The 24644-nt window shown below is 37.8% G+C and overlaps 1 protein-coding gene across 2 annotated transcripts; it reads left to right on the top strand.

Annotated features, from left to right (window-relative positions):
• The first annotated feature begins 9958 nt into the window (after nucleotides 1-9958).
• Nucleotides 9959-23817, top strand: LOC141462121 (arylsulfatase B-like). Of its 2 annotated transcripts, XM_074143724.1 has the most exons (10): nucleotides 9959-10182; nucleotides 14102-14261; nucleotides 18853-19079; nucleotides 19329-19584; nucleotides 19662-19819; nucleotides 20610-20745; nucleotides 20845-21003; nucleotides 21244-21435; nucleotides 22304-22529; nucleotides 22901-23817. In XM_074143724.1, the coding sequence occupies exons 1-10, from the start codon at nucleotides 10087-10089 to the stop codon at nucleotides 23223-23225; spliced, it is 1935 nt and encodes a 644-aa protein (XP_073999825.1). In that variant the 5' UTR covers nucleotides 9959-10086; the 3' UTR covers nucleotides 23226-23817. The 2 variants fall into 2 exon arrangements, with proteins under 2 accessions (XP_073999825.1, XP_073999826.1); XM_074143725.1 differs by lacking the exons at nucleotides 9959-10182; nucleotides 14102-14261 and adding an exon at nucleotides 18053-18069.
• The last annotated feature ends 827 nt before the right edge of the window (nucleotides 23818-24644 follow it).

Here is a 24644-nt window from a genome sequence, read left to right as displayed (position 1 = left end):
TCCAGCGGTACGTTTTGCGATCTCTCTGGAAGTATAAGTTTCGAGTTTTCCTATGGATGAAAATTGGAGTTTAAAAACTGATTTGATTCTGTGAATCTATCGTAACTCAAAAACAGAATATTTGAGCAAACTTCCAATTTAATATTTCGCTAGGGCTGAAGGTTATCCCTCAATGTGTCTCTCATTGGTCCGCAGCTCTTCTTTGGTTAAGTTCGCTCTCATCGTCGCTACCACTAAAGGTAGTTGACATGCCGCTCCATGATAAGGTAGATACATAAATAATTTATGACATTTAACACCACGACTTACAGCCAAGGACCCTATCTTGGTAAGTTTGGATGTAGTGTTGCAAGTAGTGAAAAAGGTTAGGTGCAGGTTACCACATGTTATTCGAGATTCGATGTGACTGCAGATGTATTTGAAGCGCTGCCTGATCGATTGACGCCTGACGCTCTACCCAGAGTCAGCAAAGTTCTCACTTGAGGATACCCTCCCCCACCTTTCTGGAGGACACCCTTTCTCCCATTGACAGCCATACCACACTCGTCTAATGTGACAATCTGCACACATAACCTCATAAACCGCTACAAAGTGACGCAGAAAGCATTACTACATCGTACATATCTCAATGCCATGATTCCTTCATTTCCTAGTCGATTGGCAACATTGAGCATCCTGTATGTCAACCCATCTTTGAGGCAAACCCTTTGAAAAAATTATTTCTGAAACGGCTCAACCCTATCATACATTCCCAGATTATCAGTTTGGCTTCCGGAACTTTCGACTGCACATCAGTGGCACAGATTGACGATGGAATACCTATAACTTTCTAAAGTTCAATCCTCTATTCTTTATAAATCGAACACATTTTTCTTTTTCATAAACTTCATTATTCTGATCGAACTGGCCGGCAAGAGAAAGGAACCAAATGTCTTTCCCGTCAAGGTCTTATCAGGGAGTGTCCTGTGCCCATTTTAAATTCACCTTACCTCTCTTACTACAACAAACAATAACTGCGAAATTTTATATAATTATCGAAAAAGGGCAGCTACCCTTTGTAAAAGCAGTTGGTCTGATGGTTAACACAATAATTATAGATATATATTTTCATAAAAACAACTAGGACCATGTGCTAATGTTTCATGGAATGTTTGTATTTTGTTAATTTTATTATTGTTATTGAGATGTGTTAAGGACGATGAGTAGCATAAGGCTTGAAACGTAGAAAGGTGCTTCAGTAATGTGGCGAAAGTTGAGACTGATTCAGTTGGTGTTGGATTGTTTACCCTAAACTTCACTTCTACCAAGACATACTGAACTCTTAGTTACATCAGTCTTGACAATGCAGAACAATCTTGTTGCTATCTAACAATGGTACAGGAAATGGAAATCAATCAAACTCTTCGGTAATAGTCTACTTCAACCGTACACCTCTTCCACAGATCACTAGGACTGTACACGAACCAACCCTCACCTAAACCTTAAAATACTCAATCCACTATAGACTTAAAAGACAAACATTAAATGAAAGATTTTGGAAAGCAAAAGGTCTACTATACCTTTAAGACCCTAATTGTTAGTCCTAAATGGTGGCTTTGTGATAGTGATGTTTGGGGATGCAGTCTTATAACCGCATCAGGATGCATATCTTTCAGACTAAACTGTTAGACACAATTGGAAAGCACTTTACTAGGTTTCGAATACATCCTGAACTAACATAATTTTGTTAACGATACAATGAACTCATAATGTACGAATCGTAGCACAAGCAAACATCACAACTCTCTCATAGCAAGTGCCAAGACACCACAACCACAAAACGCAACAAGAAGACTAAAAAGGAAGTGGCCTGGAGGAAATCCTTGGCAACCCGACGCATCAAAGCTGGAGTGGTGGCACTTCCTCTAAGTCATACAACTACCGCCTTTGTGTAATCTTTTTAATCTTACTTTTTCAATAAGTATTTAACTAAAAGAATTATTGGTCTTAAAAAAGCCAGATCTCTTTGAAAAATAACTTTCAGGCTAGCTGAATTAGACACAACATGGCTGTACACTTTACAAAATCAAAGGTTTTTCAAAATCTAAACAACCGAAGAACCGAAGCTTTCACTGCATAAACTGTTTGTTCAGGTAATAAAAATCTAGAATTCAAGGATGACCAATTCTCATAATATTTGAGAAGCTAGACACTTTTAGCAACAATTACATTTAGTTTTGTTTTATTTACATTGTTAATTATTAACAATATTGAGTTGAACATTAAAATTTAAGTTAACCATGATCTACTTTGTCTTGGCACGCTCAATCGGTAGACTTTGGGCCCAAATAAGAGCTCTTTCCATATTTGCCCGGATTTCCTTGTTTTGGGCGGTCCACTGGCCTTACCAAAGTTTTCGCTCAATTTTCCAGAATCCTGCAGACATGATTATTCCGATAAATCTCCAGCATTTTTATAAAGTAGAGAATAACGCGTGCGCAAAATGGTGAATCAATCCCAATGTTTCCTCTTTCCCTGCTATTACTTGTCCAAAGTATGGTTTGATCATGTTTGACCCAAACCTTAGAATTTTTGTTGGACGAAAAACTTGTTTGCATTAGGGTTTCAGTATTTTAACGACCGGTTGCATGGACGGTATTCTACCGTCACTAATCGTCTAAAATCTTCACAAATCGAAAAAGTGATGGTCTGAGATGATTGCAGGTTTCTAAGATTTACGCCAGTTGGAGCACTCTGCAGAGGTAAAACGGCTAAAGGAGGTGTGGTCAGCACTGGCGGTGAATGTAAGCAAAACAAGGTCGATCCTCATCCGAGGCCATAGCCACACACCCTGTACGCCTCAGTTTCTTTACAACTTTTAATTCATCGCTTAGTCTCAAATTAAATCAAAATGCCGCATTATCAGTGACAGACATGCGCACTAATATCAACAGCACCATTTTCTTTGATAGATCTTCTCCCAACTCCTACTATAGTTAAGCAAACCTAGGCATTTGCATGCCTGCAATATTAAGGCCGTAGTGACTTGGGCCTCATTCTTCCAACCTGCGCTGATCGTGTCCTGGCAGTTCAATTGAAACTAATCAAGAACTTTGCAGATGTCAGTTGTTACTTCCAATTTTGAAGAATATCTTATTAATACTGATTTCGCGGGCCCTAGATACTTCATGTCCAACTTCAAATTGAACCCTTTCGATTAACTAAACAACTGAAGAAAACTCCAAAAAAGCTCCAACTCGTAAAAAACAGAATTTGACATATATTTTTTACAAATTTCTAGAACAGAACATTATTCTAAAAGGGGAGGTTATCGCCAACTCTTTTCGAAGTTTTCTGCAGAAAGGTTACAAATAAAAGGAAGGCTGTGATCTGGAGTGTAATAACATCATTTCAACCATTTTTGAAAAACCCAATAACGTGAAAAATCTACTCAGTGTATCTACTCAGAATGGCACTCCCAGATGGCTGATTTTTTCCAAAATGGAAGTCACGTAGCTAAACCAAAGATTACGTTTCGATTTTTCGTTTGTGAAAGACGCTGAACGGATAGACTGAGTCGCAAGCACCAAAACCACCTTTCGTACGGAGACCGCCTCATAGTGTATTAGATTTTGGTTCGTTTGTAGTTGGCTAAATATTGATCTGGAATTGTTGAACGTGCTCAAAGAGCTCAAGTATATTTCTCCGATGGTCCGGTGCACACAGCTTAACATCTCCGTTTAGATATTTACTTTTTTATAGTAAATTAGTAAATTTTTCAGTCTAGTAATTTTTTAGGCTAATTATACGTTAGGTAGAAACATCTTGTGGAGAGGGAATATTAACAAATCCAATTAAAGCTAGTTCGCTTAAAATTTGGGAAAACCAATAGTAATTGAGAGCAATTAGGCGCAGCATTCAGGTTGAACATCATTAACAAACAAATGCGAATTAAAAGTTAGCGAAAGATTTTTGTTTAACAGAAGCAGCTTTTAAATTTAATGAAAGAGAGAGAACTTATATTGGCCTAGATTGCTCTTTGCGCAAAATGACATAAAACGGAAGTTATTCTTGCGTAATGGGAAGAGGCTCCTGATTGGCTGGCCAGGCCAAGATCACGGCCAACCTGTCCCACTTAGCAATCATTCGCTCGGAATGCCATCAAGGCCTCGCACCTTCTCTATTTGCAAGTGAATGCTGCTTTACACACTGATTAGAACGAAACCATTGTTGATATACGTAGTGCAAGATCGTGCCAGCTGAAGACATTCGGAGATGGTGTCATTTTTTCGAAATCAAGCCTCAAGGTGGCAGCTCAAATATGCACCCGAAAATGATTATGCTTTATATTATTATCAGGTTAAAACAGAATTTGGGAAGCGAAACAAACAAAATAAATAAAAAATAAAGTATAAAATAAAATCCAGCAAAGTAAGAAAATGAACCCGAATCACCAACTCAACAAACAACAATAAACAATTACGATTACAATAAATTCTTTAAAGTAAACTTGTAAAATTAACATATGAGATTAGCATTGTTGAAACATATGGTGGTGTTGAAAGAATTTATCTCAGTAACAATAGTGTAGGGTGCATCATCTTCATGGAACAATACCGACTCTGTGCGAATAGATGCAATTGTTTGAATACTTGTGCCCTGTGCAAAGTCCAAACCGATAGCCGCGGCGAACACTGGCTAAAGCGCAGCACTAGCGAAAAGTTGTTACCTCGTCGAGCTACTTATGTTAATAGTTTTGCAGTAAAATTACTTGAAAAGATCTATGTTAACAAAGTGATATTGAAACTGATGAAAACGAAGGAGGAAAAATGTTGCAGGTGCGTGGCTAGCCGACACAGTTCACTGGCCTCAGCAACATCTGGCAAAATCCAGGGTGAGTCAATTCAAGCAGAGGGAAACGCAGAGCAGGGTGTGGCCGGGGTAAGAGCAGCCGAAAGCGACCAGTACAACAACACTAGAAAGCCGACCTCCTCTGGAAACGGTACCGTAATCCTGGCAAACAAGTACAAAACACACTTTGGAAGTGCCAAGATCCTTTCAGGTGACCAGAATCAAGTAACGATGAAATCAAGGAGTGCGCCAAAGAGAAGACAAAACAAAATAAAGCTGACGTTATCTAGATACAACGCGGTAAAGAAGAAATCAAAAAAGTTGAAAAAACTTGGAGCGCTAAAGTTGGACTTAAAATTTGATAAATTAGGATCGTTTGGCAAAGTGAGTAAACCACAAGACTATGCCATGAATGAGAAAATTTGTAAGCGAAGCCTTAAAGAAAAGATAAAATTAATACGAGATCTTCTGTTAGTAGAGAGCATGAGGAAGATGGAAAGGGATGGTTGGATGAGAGAGCAGGAGTCGTCCGAGTTGGGAGTTTGGCAAGACCATACTGACTGGAGCGAGTACTACACCTCACTGGTGAGCGACCTCAATCATAGTTACAGGTTGAAGCATACTTCCTTTATTAAAGAAATCGAAGTGAACAGAACGCCGCCCTGGATTAGAAAGAGGTCGCTGCACAAAGACACAGCCTTCAGCATCAATCTGAGAAAACCTGACGATGTAGAAAATGAAAGAAAGAATATGCCTCTGTTTGAGCAACTTTTGGATCTGCCCGAGGTGATCAGCGACACTCTCAACTCCATGCTCTTCGGCTACTACAACATATTCACCGTGCCGAAACGGAAAAGGGACTCCTTTCTCATTCTGGTCACAAACAACTACTGGACATTGTTCTGCATACCTCGCTCTCTCTATCACCCTTGACACCATCTTCTTTCAGCAAACTAGCCAAGCATCAATTTGGATTAATTTATTTTTCTTGGATCGATAATCAATTTGGATTAATTTTTTCTTTAATAAAAGTGAATTCCAGGGTTTAAAGTCTTTACAAACAGAGTTAAAATTCATTCTTTTTTTTTAGATAAATAGATGATTGAGCAGTCGGCAGTACTGGAATGTCCATCTCTGCGCAATGCAAGGTTATACTACTTGCAGTTTATTGCTTTATTTAAGATATTTTTTTAAAAAAAACAGTAACCTCGCAGAGCTTATGGAAGCGTAAAGGGGAATTTAATCTATGGACTAAAATGCCGTTCAGTGTATGCTAATCGCAATAGTTTCTCTTAGAGCAGTATTAATTAAAAAGTAAAAAAAAAATTCTTTCTTTTTAAAGTTTTAGCGGGAAGTCCGAGAGGTGGGAAGTCCCGACTCTTTTGCAGACACACCACCTGTTAGACAACTTTCACTGACCTGTAGGGGGAATACCGCCAGTTATTTACTTTATATTTACGTGCATCATTTCCTTTAAATGGATGGGTCAAATATATTTCCCTGTTCTGTACTATGTTTAGAAATATGAGCTAGTACTCGTTTAATTAGAATTGTGGGCAAGTTTCTTATTTTGTGTTACTCATTGCGCCGACTCTTCCTACACAAAGCGAGCCCCTCTAAGACCGGCTCTCGGATCCGTTAGTCCCCTCCATTATCTGAAATGGATACTCACACGAGTTTATCTAAACTTCAAACAATCAAATGCGTATTTTCTGCCTTTTTGGCTATACATTAGCGAGAATGCTTACAGGGAAGCGTCTCCCCAGAACTACCCAAAAACGAAATATTATACAAACATTACTCTAATAAAAAAAAATAAAAAATAAAAAAGTAAAGTAATGCCTATTTTTTCAGGCGGGCTTTACGTCCAACTACCAAATTAGGTGTCGTGGACGGAGGCGACTAGCAAACATAATACTTTGCTGTAAATTTCTTTTGTTAACCTTTAAATAAAATCCAAGACCTAAGGATCGGGAATCGAACCCAGTACCACAATGCACATTAGTTTTGCAGGTCTCGCCTCTTAACCGCTCGGCTACCGTGGTGCCTACATTACTCTAATAAAATTATTATTTTGTAAAAAACAAGAGAAATGAGAAGTAGAAAGAAAGTCTCAAAGCGTAAAGCTGAAAAAAGTGTAAAATCCTTCGCTCCGTAACTGCCGGTTGAAGCGAAATAATACGTTCTTTTGCATTTTGGTTGGTCACTCAGCCTGTGCCGGCGCAACTCAGCATTTCTGTTGTTACATTTGCCTGTCTGTAACATTTAGGTTCTCCAGTTCTGTTTGTTGAACAGCTTTAGAAGATCTCCAGGGCCAAGTTTGTTCTCTTCTTTCGTGCAGAATTCTCGATCCAATTCTAGTAAATACTTCTTTTCAAACAGCATCTCCATTTCGTATCTCTCTGCCTGTAATTCTCATAACCTCTTCTTCCGGATTGAACAGTTCACTGTGAAACTTTGTTCTTGTTCTGATCGTCCATCACTAACTCACTTCTTTGGCCTGTCCAACTGTGAAATAATTACTACAAAATGTCACTTTGCAAAATTATTTTTTTGAGTTATCCAGCAAGCTCGATATAGTAGTAATTTCCAGCAGCCAATCCAATCTAAAGCTGACCAAGTAAGTGTACTGCAAAAACAGAACCATTAAGTTCTTCTATGTTATTGGTAGTTCGTGGTTAGTATAGTTACTTTATCTCTGCTGTATTGCATGCGTGGGTGCGCGCGCAATAGGGCGGAAGTCCTTGAACAGTCCGTCACAACAGTACTCAGCTGACCACTAATTGCGTTCTAGTGAATCGTATTTTTCTTGTATTTATATCTAATTTCCCTAGCATGACCAAACCCGTCTACTCTGCAGTAACATCATTATGTGCGACCATATTTTGGTTGGCGGTTGATTTTCAAATGTGGTTGACGTAGCATGTCTGCCAGCCAGCTATAACTTGGAGGATCCGAGCGTACTCTGATCTTATATCTTATAATGCAAGAAACTTTTTAAATGGAGTATTGATCGGAAGTAAATGATAAAGTCCCCTAAAAAAACGAAAAAACGTTTTCACAGAATAATTTGTATCTGAATATCTCAAAAAACGAAAAATTATTTCTCAAACTTGGCACCTTTGACGCTTCTGGCTGAAGATTATCGATCTTTTGATTTTCTCTTATCCCCTTAAGAGGAGGGAATTTTGAAATTTAAATAATTTCAATCATAATGTTGTAGTTGGTATGAATGCATCGCGTTAGGTTCGCAGTTATTTCGTGCGAATTTATCTGTATTAATGCGATAGGTTAGATTGGTGAATGTAAGGACCGGTCGGACCTGGTCGGTCAGGCGACACATCAGTAATTATGGCTGTATGATGATAAAGCATCAATTTCAATCTTACATTTGGTAATAAGAAATCTTTCTTCCTCTAATATTAACTTTTTTAAATTTACAACCGGAAATTATGGGAAAAGGGGAAGGAGATTTGACAGCCTTGTGCGACCCTTAAAGGTCGAAGGGCTGTTTGAAAACTTCTTGAAATGTATGCGTGACACACCAGCAATGTCAGCTGGTAACCTTGCCGACCTAAACTTCGAGAAGAGGTGATTCTGAACCGCCTTCTAATCGGTCATAAAAAAAGTAAAGTAAAATCATGTCTATTTTTTTAGGCTAGCTTTACGTCCAACTGCCAATTAGGTGTCTCCGTCAATAGGGCGGAGGCAATTAGCAAACATACCTTACTGTAAAGTTCTCATATTAAACATTAAATAAAATCCAAGGCCTAAGACCGGGAATCGAACCCAGGACCGCAATACCTATTAGCTTTACAGGTCTTGCCGCCATTGTGGCGCCTCCAATTGGCCATACAAGACTGACCCACGGTAATTTCTGTACGTCAGAACCCCTAGTGGAAAAAAAGTTCTTAATCATGAGAGTATTTCTTCTAACTCTGAAGGTCAGGGAATCCTGACTGATGGTTACTAATAAAATGCTACCCCCACCACTTGTAGCTTGTAAAAATTATTCAAAGAAAAGCTACAGATCTTCGAGCGGAAGTTTTTACAGAAAACCGAAGAGCTATTTTCGAAGAAAACTTCATTTACTAATCATCGTCTTCAAACTATAAATTTTAGGGAAAAAATTAAACTCTCCGCAGCAATAGATGAACAATGGGGATGTACCTCATACCAATATCGTACGTAACTCTGAGTAAAAGTTCCAAAATTAAAAAGAGCTTAATCATCATTTCATAAAGAAATATTTTATTTCCGATTTTAATTGCCTTTTAATTTTATTTATTTATTCTTATTTTTGTTTGGTCTTCTAACCCGTACAAAAAGAGTTGGCTACATAATTGAGTACAAAATAGATTCATACAAATAATAGTGAATATAGAAATAAAGAATAATGAAGCACATTTTATGTGAATAAACAAGACAAAACAAAAGCAAGTATAAGAAGAACAGAACAAGACAGCACAAAATGTCAAAATTAAGAATAAGTGAAATTTAGAATTTTAAATTGTATTAACTTGCTAAGTTAACCTAACAAATCAGACAAATTCTCTCTACAAATGCTGATACCAAAAGTAATGAAAATTATAATTTATATTTAATATAATTCATAATTATATAATTATATTTATTGTTTGGGCATATTTCTCACAATAAGAGAGAAATAAATGGAAACAAAATACATTCTTCACAAGTATTAGTAATACTTAGGATTAGAGTAGTGAATATAAATAAAGAAAAAATCGAGAGCAATGGGGAATAATGTTCTAAATTAAATTAGCTTATCAGGTAAATTAGCTAATATTTTATTTCCGATTTTAAATGCCTTTTAATTAAAGGAATGCTTCCGAATGAAATATTTGAGAAAGAAGTGTCAAGAATTTCGTTGGCCGGGAATATTATCAACGACGATTTTAACGTCACTGTTACTGCGTCACACGAGCATTTTAAATGACGATATCATTCACAATGATAAGATTTGTATTGTGAATGATAATTTGTAGAATAGTGTTTGAAAAGTTTAAAGAGAAAGAGCAGCTTATGGGAATGAATGAATGAGTCACGGTTGGAAAGTTGGCGAAGGTCGCGAGGAGATCCCAGAGTTGGTCGAGCCTTGACGGGCTATAAGAACTGCGGCGGCCAGCTCCAGCGCACACTAAGTCTGTGTTGTGAGGCAAGACACTGTCTGCTATCACATTGCGCTGTCCCAGCTGAACAAGGTGAAGAGTGCAGAGTGCAGTGTGTGCCGTCAACATGGTTTTCTTTTTTGCCGTCCTGGCAGTCTCGCTGATGAACCTGAGCGTCGCCCTTCGACCACCACACCTGGTCCTCATCCTGGCCGATGATATGGTGAGTTTGTCACATTTCTATCTTCATCAAACTTACACTCCGCCGACTTGAAATCCCTTCTTTTTGAGGTTTCTGTCATAAAAGTAGTCCCATCAGTTTTTACCTACTCTATCAGGAAACTATAATGACTCCAATTTTCGCAATTGAGTCAGGAAATATTCGATCGGGTATCATTTACTTCCGATCAATACTCCATTTAAAAAGTTTCTTGCATTATAAGATATAAGATCAGAGTACCCTCGGATCCTCCAAGTTATAGCTGGCTGGCAGACATGCTAACGAACACTACGTCAACGAACATACCTCCCAGTTACCATAAAAATGGTATTTACAAAGTGGTGGGCGTTTGTTTTGTCAGAGTAACTCTGAATTGTAAAATTTTAAGTTTAGTTTTGGTGCAACCATCGATTTTCTTTAAGCTTGGCCTGATAATGGCAGAGATCTGTAAATTTTATTTCCCCAGGAAAATTATATTATAAGGACAGTTTGAGGTGGAGCGAGGTTTCTTCCTTTACCCTCAGTTGACAATTTAGAAGTTGATTTATACAATTTACGATTTATACAATCTGCGCTGGTAGGTCGATTCCAATTGATAATCATAAAATTGAAACTTTTAGAAGAAGAAACATTATCACAAAGCAAATTAACCGACGCAGCCACTGACTCTGGACAGCAACAAGGATAACGAATACTATATATTTAAAAAAATATTATTGCACAACAATTATAATTATTTAGAAAAAAATTGACGAACTAAATTATGAAATGGGAATGGAAATGGACTAGTTGTTTCTGAGTTATTAAAGAGTTCAATAGAACTGGAGACCGCAGTCCTCACCAGCGGTCTGAACCCAGAGAGAAGAAGCTACGTCCACACAACTGTTTTAAGAAATCCATTTGTTATAATGAAGAGCTGGGCGGTCAGAAAGGTGAAAAGTAAAGGCTTGCAGTTAGTGGGTAGCAGCGGAAAGCTTGCTACTAAACACCAGAGACATACGAATAGTTTCAAAACTCTTTTTCACTTACAATGTAAAATCCTAATCTTTAGACAATAAAATTCACTTTAAAAAAAAATATGAACTGGGTGATTCGACCCAGAAGTGCACCTAAACTCTACAGTTATTTGTTGCCCCAGGCGAATATTAATTGCTTTAAATGGTACTAATTCTATTTTTAGAAATATTGTTGAGAAGTGCATTGCGAACAGTAGTTCTGCAGCCGGTACAGTTGGGTCTCTAACAACGCGCCCTCTAAATTAAGGAATCTGGGCAACGTCAGATTCAGGGAGACGAATATCCTCCTCGGAAAACCGGTAACTTCCGGTTAGGAATCTAGCCCGTTAGGGGACCATTGTTTCATTCACTTCCGGATACACGGAATGTGACAGATCCATTAAACTCTCGTCGCAAATACCCTTCTGATTTCTAAGGAATGCGTTTTGTCATTGTTTCATTGACATTCACGTAACGATGGTCACATTCGTAGGTATGGATCGGCCTGCTCAATACGCATAATCGCGTAGCGGCAAAAACACTCTTACCAATAAGTATGTTCTTAGTTGCCTATGTCCACATAATTAAATTAAGGATTCAAAATTGAAGAGGAATCGGTCAAATTAAATCAATAACTCGTCTTTTTGCCATTTTTATTTGACCGATTCCTCGCCAATTTCGAATCCTTAATTAAATAATTTACGGTCACGAAACCAATAAATATTCATATCGTTTTACATTCATATCGATCGTGTTCAGAAGTGAATCTATTAGACTCATAATTCTTTAAAAACATAAAACACGATGGACATGTTAGTAGGAGCCACAGAAAAAAACTAAATATTATTGGGCAAAGACTTAAAAACGAAGGAGTAGGTAATTAAAATAGAAAAGAATAAAGCATCAAAACATGCTGAAAGAGGCAGCGGAGATTGCTGTATCCGGTTTAAGAATTTGAGGCGTTACAAACGGCTGTACAGGAAATCTGGCCGACAGAATTGTATTTATGAACGCCTGAAAAAAGATGTAGGACAACAATCGTGGACATACAATTAACTGGGAGAATAACGATGTAATTAGTTCGACTATTAAGTTAAATAACATCAAAATTAGGTTAATTGATGGAGGGAGGGAAATTTGTTGGGGAAGGGGGGTGCCAATCTTTTACGTAACTAATTCATCGATCATTGGGGTTCAGCACGCAGAGCTGGCTGAGGATGACTCTCACGACAGAGCCTCACGCAATTAAGAAACACCTGCCTGAGCAAGATTTTACAACCGAATAGAGTTATTTAACATTAACTTGGTGTTATTTTTGCATGGAGTGCAATTGAAATCTCACAAACATTTTACTTTTGTATAACCACTCAACATACTGAAAATGCACTTGAGACGGGAGCCTGCTATTCTGCAAGAAATCCCCAAAAATAAGAAAAATTATTTAGACCAAAAGGGAATCAAGAGAAAATTGTTGGTGCTATTTTGGAGAAGATTTAAATGTAAGTTGTAGTTGGTAGACAACACTGGACACAAACTTTTTGCTTCTTACATTGTTTACTTTTATCCAGAAAACACCTTTTTCTGGGAACTACTGCTTTCACTCCAGTCCAAACGGATATTCCCCGTGTAAAACTCAAACTGGGAATTTCGAAAAGATCGCAATACTTCCTCTTACCGGAAGTACTCTCGTAGTATTGGCTGCCTACTTTAATGATCATACATTCAATTTTGAATATTCGGATAATGAAATATTGATAAAGGTCAGCAAGTGTCTTACATTTCTTTTTTGACAGCTGTATAATAACGTCTTTATTTACCTAATCTGTCGCTCGCTTAGCTGTACTGCTAGTGTGAGGGAACCTTGAAAACAGACTTCTATTTTACTTACTTGAGTATAGAAAAGAAAATTCACATTAGCTTTGAAGCTCTGGAGTACTCCATCTTTTCATTTACTACTTTTAAAGCACAATAGAGTATGGCAGAAAAGATGTTGATCGACATGAGACGATTCTATAGGCTATTCATGAAACCTGCCATGAAAGTCGTGTTTTTGTGATTGTCTGTGAAAAGCTCTTCAGTTTTCCTGATTATCTGTGAAATGGCTCCAATGTTTTTCTTTCCAGTTCAAGCACACGATTATTGTTCTATCAATTTATTGGAAACTTCTCCAAGAATATTGCCGGCCAGTTTTGGAGAGTAGTCTCAGATAACACTCTAATGTGCCCTTTCTCTTTAATATAAAATTTTAATAGTAATTACATTTGCTTCTAAAGTAAGAATTTGGATAAACTGAGCTAATGGAAATTAGTCTCCATATTTTTGTAAACATTTTATACAGACTCCCTACAAATATCTCTATCCTTTTTTGAGAAACTTCCATTAAACTTCTTTTAAGAAGGGACTTCTGTGGGAACTGAGAGTTAAGTCCTCCTCAAAAGTTTCTCTCAGGACATGGTGACTTGGTGCATAATATTTAGACGCATCGAATGCATTGGAATAGATTGTTAGTCCACCGGAAACGTGGACTAACTACACGGAAGAATACGTTTTTAGTAGTAGGACTTCGTACATCCTTCAACAGTACCACAGCGTAAATGTAAATTTTAGAGGATCTTTGCATTCAAGACTTTCACTATATGTTTCAAGAATATTTAAAATAACCAGCATCAAAGAGAATCACTTCTTCACTCTGTCACCTCAGCAGAGATCAAGTAATTGAATGCAAGATCGATCTCGGCGGATACTTGGATACTTGGTCTATGAGGAGTGGAGTACGAAAAATGCGTGAGATTTTTATGGGTAGCATGTTGATGAGTCCAATGAAGTAGTGCCAGTGCCACCAAAGTGCAAGTGATTAATTCGTAGTTTTAATGTATGCAAACTTGTTAAAGCAGATTATGTTTATATAAGTGTAAAAATGTTTGCAGGGTTGGAACGACGTTGGTTTCCATGGTAGCAACCAGATCGCCACGCCCAACATAGACGCCCTCGCCTACAACGGACTGATACTCAACCAGCACTATACTCCGGCGCTGTGCACCCCGTCTAGAGCGGCCCTGCTCACAGCCAAGTACCCCGTGCACACAGGTCAGTACTAACCTCACAGATTAAATTATAATTCGCAGAGCATCAAGTTCCCTGAGATTACACCCAATGAGACTCATATTCTATCCTGCGGCAGAACGTCCAGGTCCAGCCTCTTCCTTCTTCTCGAGGTGCCGCGCTTTAATTAATCACTAGTCGATTTTGCTATCCTCGGGCCTGCAGGTGCCAGAAGCCTTGTGGCAGTTATTTTGTCTGATGTTATAAGATCGTTTCCTTTCCTCCTACCACAGTCTTCACAGAAGCTGTCTGGACCAATCTGGAGATGTGGGTGCCAGAAGAGGGCATTAAGCCAACTTAAACAGTCAAAACTTACTCTATTGTGGTCCAGGTTAATTCAAACAATTTTGTAAACATTGGTTCATATGTAATTGTCATTACAAAATTTATTGTCACTAATATTTCTAAACACAAGAATACTTGCAGTGCATTTATAATTTTATTGATTGCACAGTCGTTTGGCAAGCGTAGCTCTTCTTAAATGAAGTAATCGTGGAATGGTACAGCTGAGGTTAAGTAATAGAATGGGTTATTTATAGCTAAACCGCCCAAGTGAGAGGCCGCACAGTAGGTGACCTTGGCTTTACAAATAATCACCTGCTATAAAATTGTGATTTGCATAATTGCCAACTAAACAATTATGTGGTATATTAAACTAAGACAAAAACTATAATATTTGCGATTCTTGTGATATTGGACTGAGTAGAGCAAGAGAGTCTTCTGCTCGAAACGCCTGGTGAAGGTCAGTCGTGTTGGGTCAAAGTTCTTTGACGCCGGACCTTTCTACGGCGTTACCTTCACTTCCAGCCACTCCCATCAAATCGCCCAACAGCAAGTCTCTATACTCTAACTAGAGAAGTATGTCATTGTCTCTAGTTCACTATATCCAGTTCTCACGTAACATCCGATTTTAGGTCCTCTTAGACAGGAAAAGTGGCTTTTAAGAAATTGTGTGGGTGTGAACAATGAATCTCATAACCAGAAAAACGCAATAAGCTCAAAATTGATTTCCTTTAGGTACCTACGTTTCAGCGGTTTACCGCATTCTTTATTTATTTTTAAATAAGTTTATCTAGAAAATATAAAAGTCTATTTTCTTTGAACTGTGGACGTCCTCATTTCTCTCTCGTAGATCTAAATTAATTGAAACATTTTTCGAGGATAATTCGAGAAAGGGCACTTATGGTTAAACTTTCCTTTAAGGCGCCCTTTGAAAATGATGCAGAGCGAACTATTTATTGGCAACTCTACAGAAAGTTGAATTTGTTGTAATGTTGCCAGTAATTATTCACCCCAATTATTCGTTACAAACGAATTTTTTTTTAGATTTTAGTGGATTTCTAAAGCTACTTAAAATTTTCCATAACATCGTGATTCGTGACAAACATTTCGCAGCCAAACCTACACCAATATCTGCACTATCCTTCTCTTAATATTGGACTCGCATTGATTGTAGAAGGAGTTGGCAGACAAATATATTGCAACTGAGCAGATTTAGCATAATCAGACCGTCTGTGAAGGATCCATTGTGGAAACTGAATGGGAGTGATATGTGAATCAGAATTGGCCAGTGGCCAGCTAATCCCAACTAAGTGAAGACATTAATAATTACAAGTCCAGAGCCTTGAAGTGACTAGCCAATGGCAACTCGAAGAAGGGCCTACCAAAAATATTTGAAATATTTTTCCGGGAAATCTATTTTTTCGATCACCCGACACTGAAGGAGTCCCCCCGGTGTGGTAGAAAAGGTACGACTAGAACTGCAAACGGATAACTAGAAACCAGCTTCTCGGAATTTTCTCTTAATAACCTCCATTTTGCAATGTTAAGGCCAAAATCACGTTTATTTGAAGATTGTTTAAAGAATTACATTCACTGGTTAGTGTGGTGGGGGGCTTTTAGGTGAATTTGGCGATTTCAAGGGTGAGGTCCTGACTCATTAACTACAATCTCTTTCAAGTCCTGATCTGAACCTTTCCCCACCATCTATATTTACTAACGGAAGTGAATGTTGGAATAATTCTGCCCACTTAAATGCAGTAAGTGTAAAAGGTGTGGGAGGTCACCTGTTACTTTCCTTTGTGGGTTAAAGTGAAGCCCGCGGGGAGGCCAGAGACGTGAGCTAACAATATGGTTCTTTGATTGAACCACCCAGTCCAACCCAAGGGCAGATACCGGAATCAAGTGCACTAGTTACGTCACTCGAAATGAAACATGAAGGGTGAAACTACAGTTCTTGGAGGCCAGATTGTTCTTAAGAGTACAATGCACAGCTGCTCCAGACCTAATGCAGTGAAGTGAATAGGGTTCAGACCTTTGGCTGTTGGCAAGATTATTCAGACCTTTTCGCTTGCAGTAACTAGTCGAATTAGTAATTATTTACTAACTACTACTGGATAGCAGTTCAATGAGTACCTAAAGAGATTAAGACTAAGATGTGTGTACAAATTGTGAGCTCCGCCAGCCAATTGACCACAGAATAATTTCGGGAAGCAGAATCTCCAAGGAAGTTATTTTTGAATTGAAGTTTTTTAACAGTTTTAAACTGATTAATTTTGTTACCTATTGCCTTAAATTTTTGTCCAGCTTTGTAGATAATAAGAGTTGGGAAATGGGAAAATTCGTTTTGAGGCCTGAGAAACATGTCTTGTTGTTAAGAATGTGTGTTTTAGCGTGGTTTGCACCTACCACGAATGTATTTCTCTGATCAGCCATTCTACTCAAATCTAATCTCTAGTATTATCACTAGCTAATTTTCTGCTAATTAAATACATACCTTCTCTAAAAGTATGAGTTTGCAGGGCCCACGGTAGCCGAGCGGTTAGAGGCGAGACCTGCAAAGCAAATATGTATTGTGGTACTGGGTTCGATTCCCGGCCTTAGGCCTTGGATATTATTTAAAGGTTAATAAAAGAAATTTACAGTAAAGTATGTTTGCTAGTCGCCTCCGTCCGCGACACCTAATTGGTAGTTGGACGTTAAGCCCCGCCTGAAAAAATAGGCGATAGAAGAAGAAGAAGAAGTATGAGTTTGCAGGAAATCGCTTGACCGGTAGTTAGAATCTCTTGATTTCTTTTCGGCTTTCCTACTTCCACCATTTAGATAAAGACTTGTCAGTTTCTTTTGAAATTAACTGAATTTAAATCAATTAAATCGAGGGTCGAAAACATCACGTTCTCTTAATACTTCTTTCAATTTAGTAAACTTACTGTGAGTGATTAATAAAAATTCCAATCAATCTAAAATTAGCAAATTTTAGGAAAGTTTTGTAAGAGGAAGTCTGGGAGTGCATTTTGTTTAAACAATTAAATTTGTTGCAATATTTATGCAGGCCGCTTTTGTTCTGCACTGATGACGTTTGGCATTCTTTTCATTCCCCAGCATTAAAGACGGTGAGCGCCATAATTATAGTGTCGTAGTTATTATTACGATTCACCAAAAGTATTTACTTGATTGATACAGAATAAAGAAAAAAAGGAAATAGCTGCAGGTAAAGAACAAAGAAGTTGGTAGCGAATGTATATCAATTATCGCTTAGGAAGGGTAGAGCAACGTAATTAGGGTGTGTCGTCAATGCAGCTGGCCGTGGAGTAACCTTCGTTTAGTGACTGTTACAAACAATTTGAAGAATTCAGTAGGCACTTGCTACCTCATTAGTCTAGCTAACCTTGTTCCGCCATTATCGACTGCGGTCTCGATTTTCATTTCACATTAACTTCACATCAACTTCTATTGACTGGCCAGTGGCGTAGCGCCGGATGCGTAGAAAGCCAGTAAACCAGAAGTTTGTTTTGTAGGTGTCTTCGAGTTTTGAGAGTTACTTTGATGAATAGAATTTGTATTGTGTAGAGTAAGCCGAGATCGTTGACTTGGTGACTATAAGATTTGAGGAAGTAACTATGAAAGAGGTTGGGGCCGATTGTAACCCAATCCCCAAATTTAAGTTATTTATTTGAATTGAAGTTATTTGAATTAATAATCAAAATTAAGTTATTTATGATTTCAAAATCATGGACTTAGCCAAGCATGGCAGTGAAGCCAATTTAGCGCATTTGCTCTTCTCACTGTTCTAACGTGCCCATCAAGATTCCTTCATGATGTAAAGGTTTTCTTTTAGATAATTCAGTTCTGATGGCTCAGTCTTGTTTTATTTTTTGTTTGACCAGTACGGCTGTGAAATTTGTATTTTTGTGTTCATTGGGAAAAACGAAGAACACAAATATTTGAAACGCTGGAGTTCTATTATTTTCATACAAAAGTTCAAGTTCCTTCTCGGAAATAAAATATTTTGACCAAAAATGATCCAAATTCTGTCGAACAGGTTTTAGTGATGAAACGGTAGGTGTCAAGAAATTGTCTCTGCTTTCAAATTTGGTTTGACTGTTCATTTGTTGAGATCTCAATTAAGTGAGGCCCAAAGTAATTGCATTCCTTGCAATTGCACCTCTGCGAATCAAAAATGTTCACAATCTGCCTAGATAGACGACTGTCCTGACATTCTTGGATGTCAGAGCATCAACTCATTGCTACAAGTTACTATGAAAACGTTCCTTTCAACTTATAATATTAATTTTAGGCATGCAGCACCTGGTTATTCTGGAATCAGAGCCATGGGGTTTATCTCTGCAAGAGCAACTGCTACCAGAAGCTTTAGCTAAAGCAGGCTATGTGAGTCATGCTATTGGAAAGTGGCATCTCGGCTTCTACAGAAAACAGTATACTCCGACTTACCGAGGCTTCGCATCGCACTTCGGCTATTGGCAGGGTTTTCATGACTACTACAACCATTCTGTCAGAGCAACAGTAAGTCTCTCTGCTCCAATCTATTTTTGATATCTTCAAATAAGATTTTAATCTTATTGAATTACTTGCATAAATAAGAAAAAGAAAAAAATATAATTTTGAGGAAGGAACATTAAATTAGTAAAAAAACGTGAAAGGGAAATAATACAAAAGTAAAGCATAAATAAAGTAAGCATGAAAGAAATGATTTTGCTGAATAGAGGCTGAGAGCCTTCTTGCACATCTGATATCTTTGATTATAAATTTCAGTACGAGCCGTACGAGGGCTACGACATGAGAAGAGGCATGACGGTAGATTGGTCTGCAAGAGGCAAGTATTCCACAGATCTGTTCACCGAGGAAGCCGTGTCTGTTATTAACAAACACGACCCAGATAGTCCGCTGTTTCTGTATCTTGCCCATCTTGCTCCTCACACGGGCAACATGCGAGATCCTTTCCAAGCTCCAGATGAGTTGGTCGCCAAATTTTCTCATATTGAAGATCCAGAGAGGAGAGTGTATGCAGGTGAGTGACCATAACTAGTTATTTATATTCTTCAGTGTCGTGTTAAATATGTCCGCTGACAAATCTGCGTCTTTCAGCAATGGTGTCTAAACTAGACGAATCAGTTGGTGAAGTGGTGAGTGCTCTTCGTGCCCGACATATGCTGGATAATTCGGTTATAGTGTTCCTGTCGGACAATGGCGCGCCTACGCATGGCATTCACTCAAACAGAGGCTCCAATTACCCATTCAGAGGGGTGAGTACCTAAATAATTATTAAATGGTTAGTGCTTACCTTCCAAAGAATCAAGTAATATGTTCACTACTGCAACTTTGCAGTCTCCTAGTTTATCATTTTTTTAAAAACGCTACCACGATCTTTACTTTCTTGAACGCTTTGTAAAAAGAAGCATTGGAATCGTGCAGACTTTATGGTTAGCTGTCCTTGGACTGCTCGGTTCGTAATGACCAAACATCCTGTAGTCATGGTCAAAATTTAAAAGTACTAAATCCGGCCTCCATCAGTAAAAGAGCATTTTCCTATTCGAAGAAGTTTCGCGAACTTTTCAAACTGCCTGAATCGAGTTTTAATCAAAGTAACAACTTATAAATACACCTGTAGGGGACTTCTCTAGAGCACACCATGTCGAAAAAATTCCAAATACTTTTACACTAATACCCATTACATAGTACAATCTCATATTTATTAAAAACAAAATTATTCGCCAAACATGAATAAACCGGAGGATCTAAATTGAAACAGCGCGTTGTCAATTAATAGGCAGCGCTGCAGCCGGTGTGTGAGGGAACTATCTACATTAGATTACTTAGTTGCTCAGAAATTCGGCAGTTGGATTTAAAACCATTGCTGCAACCATGGGTATTGGACTAATAACATCTTGATCATTGAAATTCTAACAGCTGCAAAGCAGGATACTCAGGTGTAATTCTGTCTAGTTACAATACATTAGGGTCATTCTTGTCCTCCTCTTGCACTACCCTCCCAGTTATCCGTTAAATGAATATATATTTTTTTTTTTATCACAGATAAAGAACTCGGCATGGGAAGGCGGAAATCGCGGCGTTGCTGCCGTTTGGAGTCCACTGATCAAGAAACCTCAGAGGGTAGCCAATCAATTAATGTATATTACCGATTGGATGCCTACATTCTATTCGCTCGCAGGTAAAACCCTGCCCTTTTGCCATATAAGGGCTCACTGAACTCTGATAATGTATATTTTGCTCATCTATGCAGTCATATGATACATCGTGTCTTCTTTAGGTTTGGATCCTCAAGATTTGGGTGACATCGACGGAATAGACATGTGGCCAGCTTTGTCAGAAGATCTACCTTCTCCAAGAGAGGAGATACTCTACAATATTGACGATATAGGAAATCCTTACGCTGCTATCAGACGTGGAGACTGGAAATATATCACTGGTAATCTACAATTTTTGTACAAAAGCTTAGCTCAATTTTCTATAGCTTAGAGATAAGGATGCTTACTGGCGTAGGAGCTCCTTGCAGAACTTCATTCAACTCTTCTGCAAGAGAAATGAATTAACAAATAATACGTATTATATTCAAATATTTATATAATAAGTCGACCAGATATGATCAATGAAATATGCTTGTGAATACATTCAGGAAATGTAATTAATTTAATTATTTTATGTTCAGGATCGGCTACAGGCGAGCGAAATAATGAGTGGTACGGCGAGTCTGGACGAGACTCAGCGTTGGAGTACAACACAGACTCTGTCCTGTTGTCCAAGGCCGGTGTGGCCATCTCAGGATACATCATTAAGGAACAAATACAAGCCAAAATTAAGGCTGCAACTCAAATGGAAACTCTGTCTGGATCCAGCAATGGTAAATAATTAAATAGCGTGGCATTCCGTGTTAGTTTCTTTCTACTTTCTATTCTTTCTTTGCGTGCCGAACGGTTTGGCATAGATGTGTTGACTGACCATCAATGACTGATAAAGCACTGATGAGCTAAGTGTATGCGGAGTATCATCCATTTAGATGAATTTCTCTTAACTCATAAGCTGCGTAGAGGTGCTGAATTGCGCTTCTGGCTAATTTTTGCGTCTAAATCGGAAATGCAAGTATTTATTTTCCGACCATGATAATTTGTTTTCGCTCCCTTTCTAGAGATGTCACTCCAGTCCTGTGAGTGAGTTGTCTAGCCAAAAATCGTAAAGTGCCCACCTTACTAACATTAGGTACAAATGAACCAAAGTTACAAGGATGTAGTGCACTCTAGTTTATCAGTTTTTGTTAGAGGTTTCCTCAAAACGCAAAACCAATTTACTTTAATTTTGAAAACTCTATAAAACAGATTCTCACTAATTTCTCAAATAAATTGTAAAAAATAGTTAAGTAGTATTCCTACTAAATTAAGTATTCTAAAAATTAAGATTGCGGAAATACTAGTTGCAGAAATACATCTTTTATATTATTTTAAAACTGAGGTCCTAAAAGACGGTGATGCAAAGCAAACCTTTCTTGCAGAAACATTTCATTTCGCCAACACCCACTCAGACAGCAGCTTTTTGTCTGCCATTCAAAGATTTCTCTTTAACCGTTTGGGCCACAAAGATTTCAGTTTTTAAAGAAGAATACCGCTTCCTCAGCGGAAGTTAAACTGCTTCAGGAAAAGTTTGCTATTAAATCAATCTTAGGTACATCAAACAATGCGTTATAATTAGAACAAGATTTTTTCTTTTTTTGACAGATCCTATGCCGCAACCTCCTGTTCTCCTTAATCCAGACATCATGTTCAACTTAAGACATGAAGCAGAAGTAGAATGTTCTTCCTTCAACTCGAGCAAACAGTCAATGGAATGCAACCCTTTGAAATCGCCTTGTTTATTTAATATAAGATTTGATCCTTGCGAGAAGATTAATCTGGCTGAAGAAAATCAAATCATCCTCCAAAGCCTCGAACAGCTTCTGCAGGGGTAAGAAATATTTTAGTTCTGTTTAAATAGTTAAGTGTGTCCGATTACAGCAGCTCCTCCGACTTTACTCACCGCAAGTATTCTAAACATTACAGATTTTCGAATTTCAAGTTTTCATTATGCAGAGTTTGTGGGTAGCACTAAAATGGGTACTATTATATCCCCCATAAAAACCGCAGGATGTACCAGATTTTATGTGCTTCCCTCATTCTAAGGCTAAGAAAAGCGAAAGAGTAGCGGGTATTGAATCCACATTTCGTTTTTTAAAAAAATTGTCCCGAATTAACTACGCCGAGCTTCTTTTCTCCTTCAGCCTCTGGGTAACCAATTTTTGCCATTCAAATGTTTTTATTGCTTATTTTAATTTTCAGATATCGTCAGAGTATGGTTAAAGCTCGGAACGTTCCCAGTGAAGCCATGGCCGATCCCAGTTTGTGGAACAACACTTGGTCTTGTTGGCAGGATGAACTGGACCAACAAACTTTCCTGGACGAGACGGCGCTCGTTGACTACAGCCAGATCGTTACCTATTGCTGCGCCCTTGCTCTAGTTGCCTTACTATCATCCATTATAATACCAAAAGGTTTCAACAAGGCCAAAGTTAGACCCCATCAGATCCTTTCTAGAACTATTTCAGTTTTTACGTTAGAGGCATCCTTAGAAGATGAAGACAATAGAAGAAAAGAGATTAGGTAGTAATTTCTGGCGCAAATCAAACATCTTTTTGGTCGTTTGAAAGTTTTAAGTACAAATAAATGGTCCTTTCTTTATTATATGAAATGCGCAAAGCGCAGCCGCATGGTGCAGTAATCATATCGGTATTATTAACCAATGAGAGCTCACACTTTGTGCAGTTTTTTAGATGTAGAAAGTTTGTATTTAGTATAGTATTTGATCTCAGAACGCTGGTGCTACCTGCATTTTGCAGAGACGGTTCTTTCTCATAAGACCTAGAGTATGGTACCGCATCTAACGTAGTGCCAGTGATGATCTAATGATAGTAATGATGATCTTAAGTATTATTAATGTTGACCCAGTATTATTAAATGGAATTGTGATAATAATTGCTTGTAATTAAAAAAATTTAAAGAGAGATTTCTGTTCAGTGAGAAGAGACATGAATATGAAAGCTACTCTGTAAATAAGCCATTAAGAAGTGCCTTGCCCAACAGTAAAAGTTCCTAATTGTTATTGTTTAATCACTGGATGGAAGGCGATAAAGGAGTAAAGACGAAATGTGTATTAAAAAGCCATATTTTACAATTAATAAAGGTTTTTTTTATCTGAACATTGAGTACTTTCTTGTTATATTCCATGTGCAAAAATAGAAACTGTACTGGGTAGTGAAATAATGGTAGATGAAGTCAGAAGTGTTCTAGGAACAGGAGAGCACGGCTAACATTGAGGTGTTGAGAAAGAGGGAAATACTAGGCAGAAAATGAAATCATAAAGTTAACTGCACCTCAAATTGCACATTCTGCTGCTTAATGAAGTTTTGTCTACTGAGAGATAATCAAGGAAACAGTGGAGTAATGTTAATAACTGGTCCATAGAAAAAGATGTTCTCATGATTTCAAAAACTTTACTAAATTGGAAAAATCTAAAGTAAACTACATACATATGTGTTTCCTTGGTCTGTTCTCTTAAAGTTAGTCAAAACGAAAATAGACGATTACTTTACTATATTTGTTTGTTCTTATCTGATCTATTAATATCTGTCAATAAATACATAAAACTAATTGATATCTACTTCATAAAACTTTGTGAAAATATCATTTATTTTATCTGACATTGAGCAGAGATGTCGGGATGATTGCAGAATACCTTAAGTAGAGATTAACCCTTCTTACTCATCTTGGCTTGACGGATATTTCATGGCTTACAACTAATGGGCAATAAATAACATAAAACTCATGTTCTGAAGGTGATGCAATTCATCCGCTGTCGTCACACAACTGCTGTACCCACAGCTGTTAATTTTTTTTTACTATTTTATTATTGGTTAAATTAGCTTTGCTTAGAGTAGCAGGTTTTGCTCATCAAACTCACAGCAACTCATTCTAATGGACATGTTAACAAATTACAGTTTCAAGATATCATCAGGCAACAAGATTT

The sequence above is a fragment of the Rhodnius prolixus genome, unplaced genomic scaffold (assembly GCF_049639745.1).
Source record: "Rhodnius prolixus isolate KJV_2025 unplaced genomic scaffold, Rpr scaffold_18, whole genome shotgun sequence".
Classification (NCBI taxonomy): domain Eukaryota; kingdom Metazoa; phylum Arthropoda; class Insecta; order Hemiptera; family Reduviidae; genus Rhodnius; species Rhodnius prolixus.
The sequence above is the reverse complement of the archived record's forward strand: the minus strand, read 5'-3'. Positions and strand labels throughout refer to the sequence as shown.

What these genes read in the sequence shown, in the direction of transcription:
- LOC141462121 (XM_074143724.1), top strand. Translation starts at nt 10,087, where the DNA reads ATGGTTTTCTTTTTTGCCGTCCTGGCAGTCTCGCTGATGAACCTGAGC. An exon ending in ACCATTCTGTCAGAGCAACA is followed by an intron (nt 19,080 to 19,328) that starts GTAAGTCTCTCT and finishes TATAAATTTCAG; the next exon opens with TACGAGCCGTACGAGGGCTA. An exon ending in CTCGAACAGCTTCTGCAGGG is followed by an intron (nt 22,530 to 22,900) that starts GTAAGAAATATT and finishes TTTAATTTTCAG; the next exon opens with ATATCGTCAGAGTATGGTTA.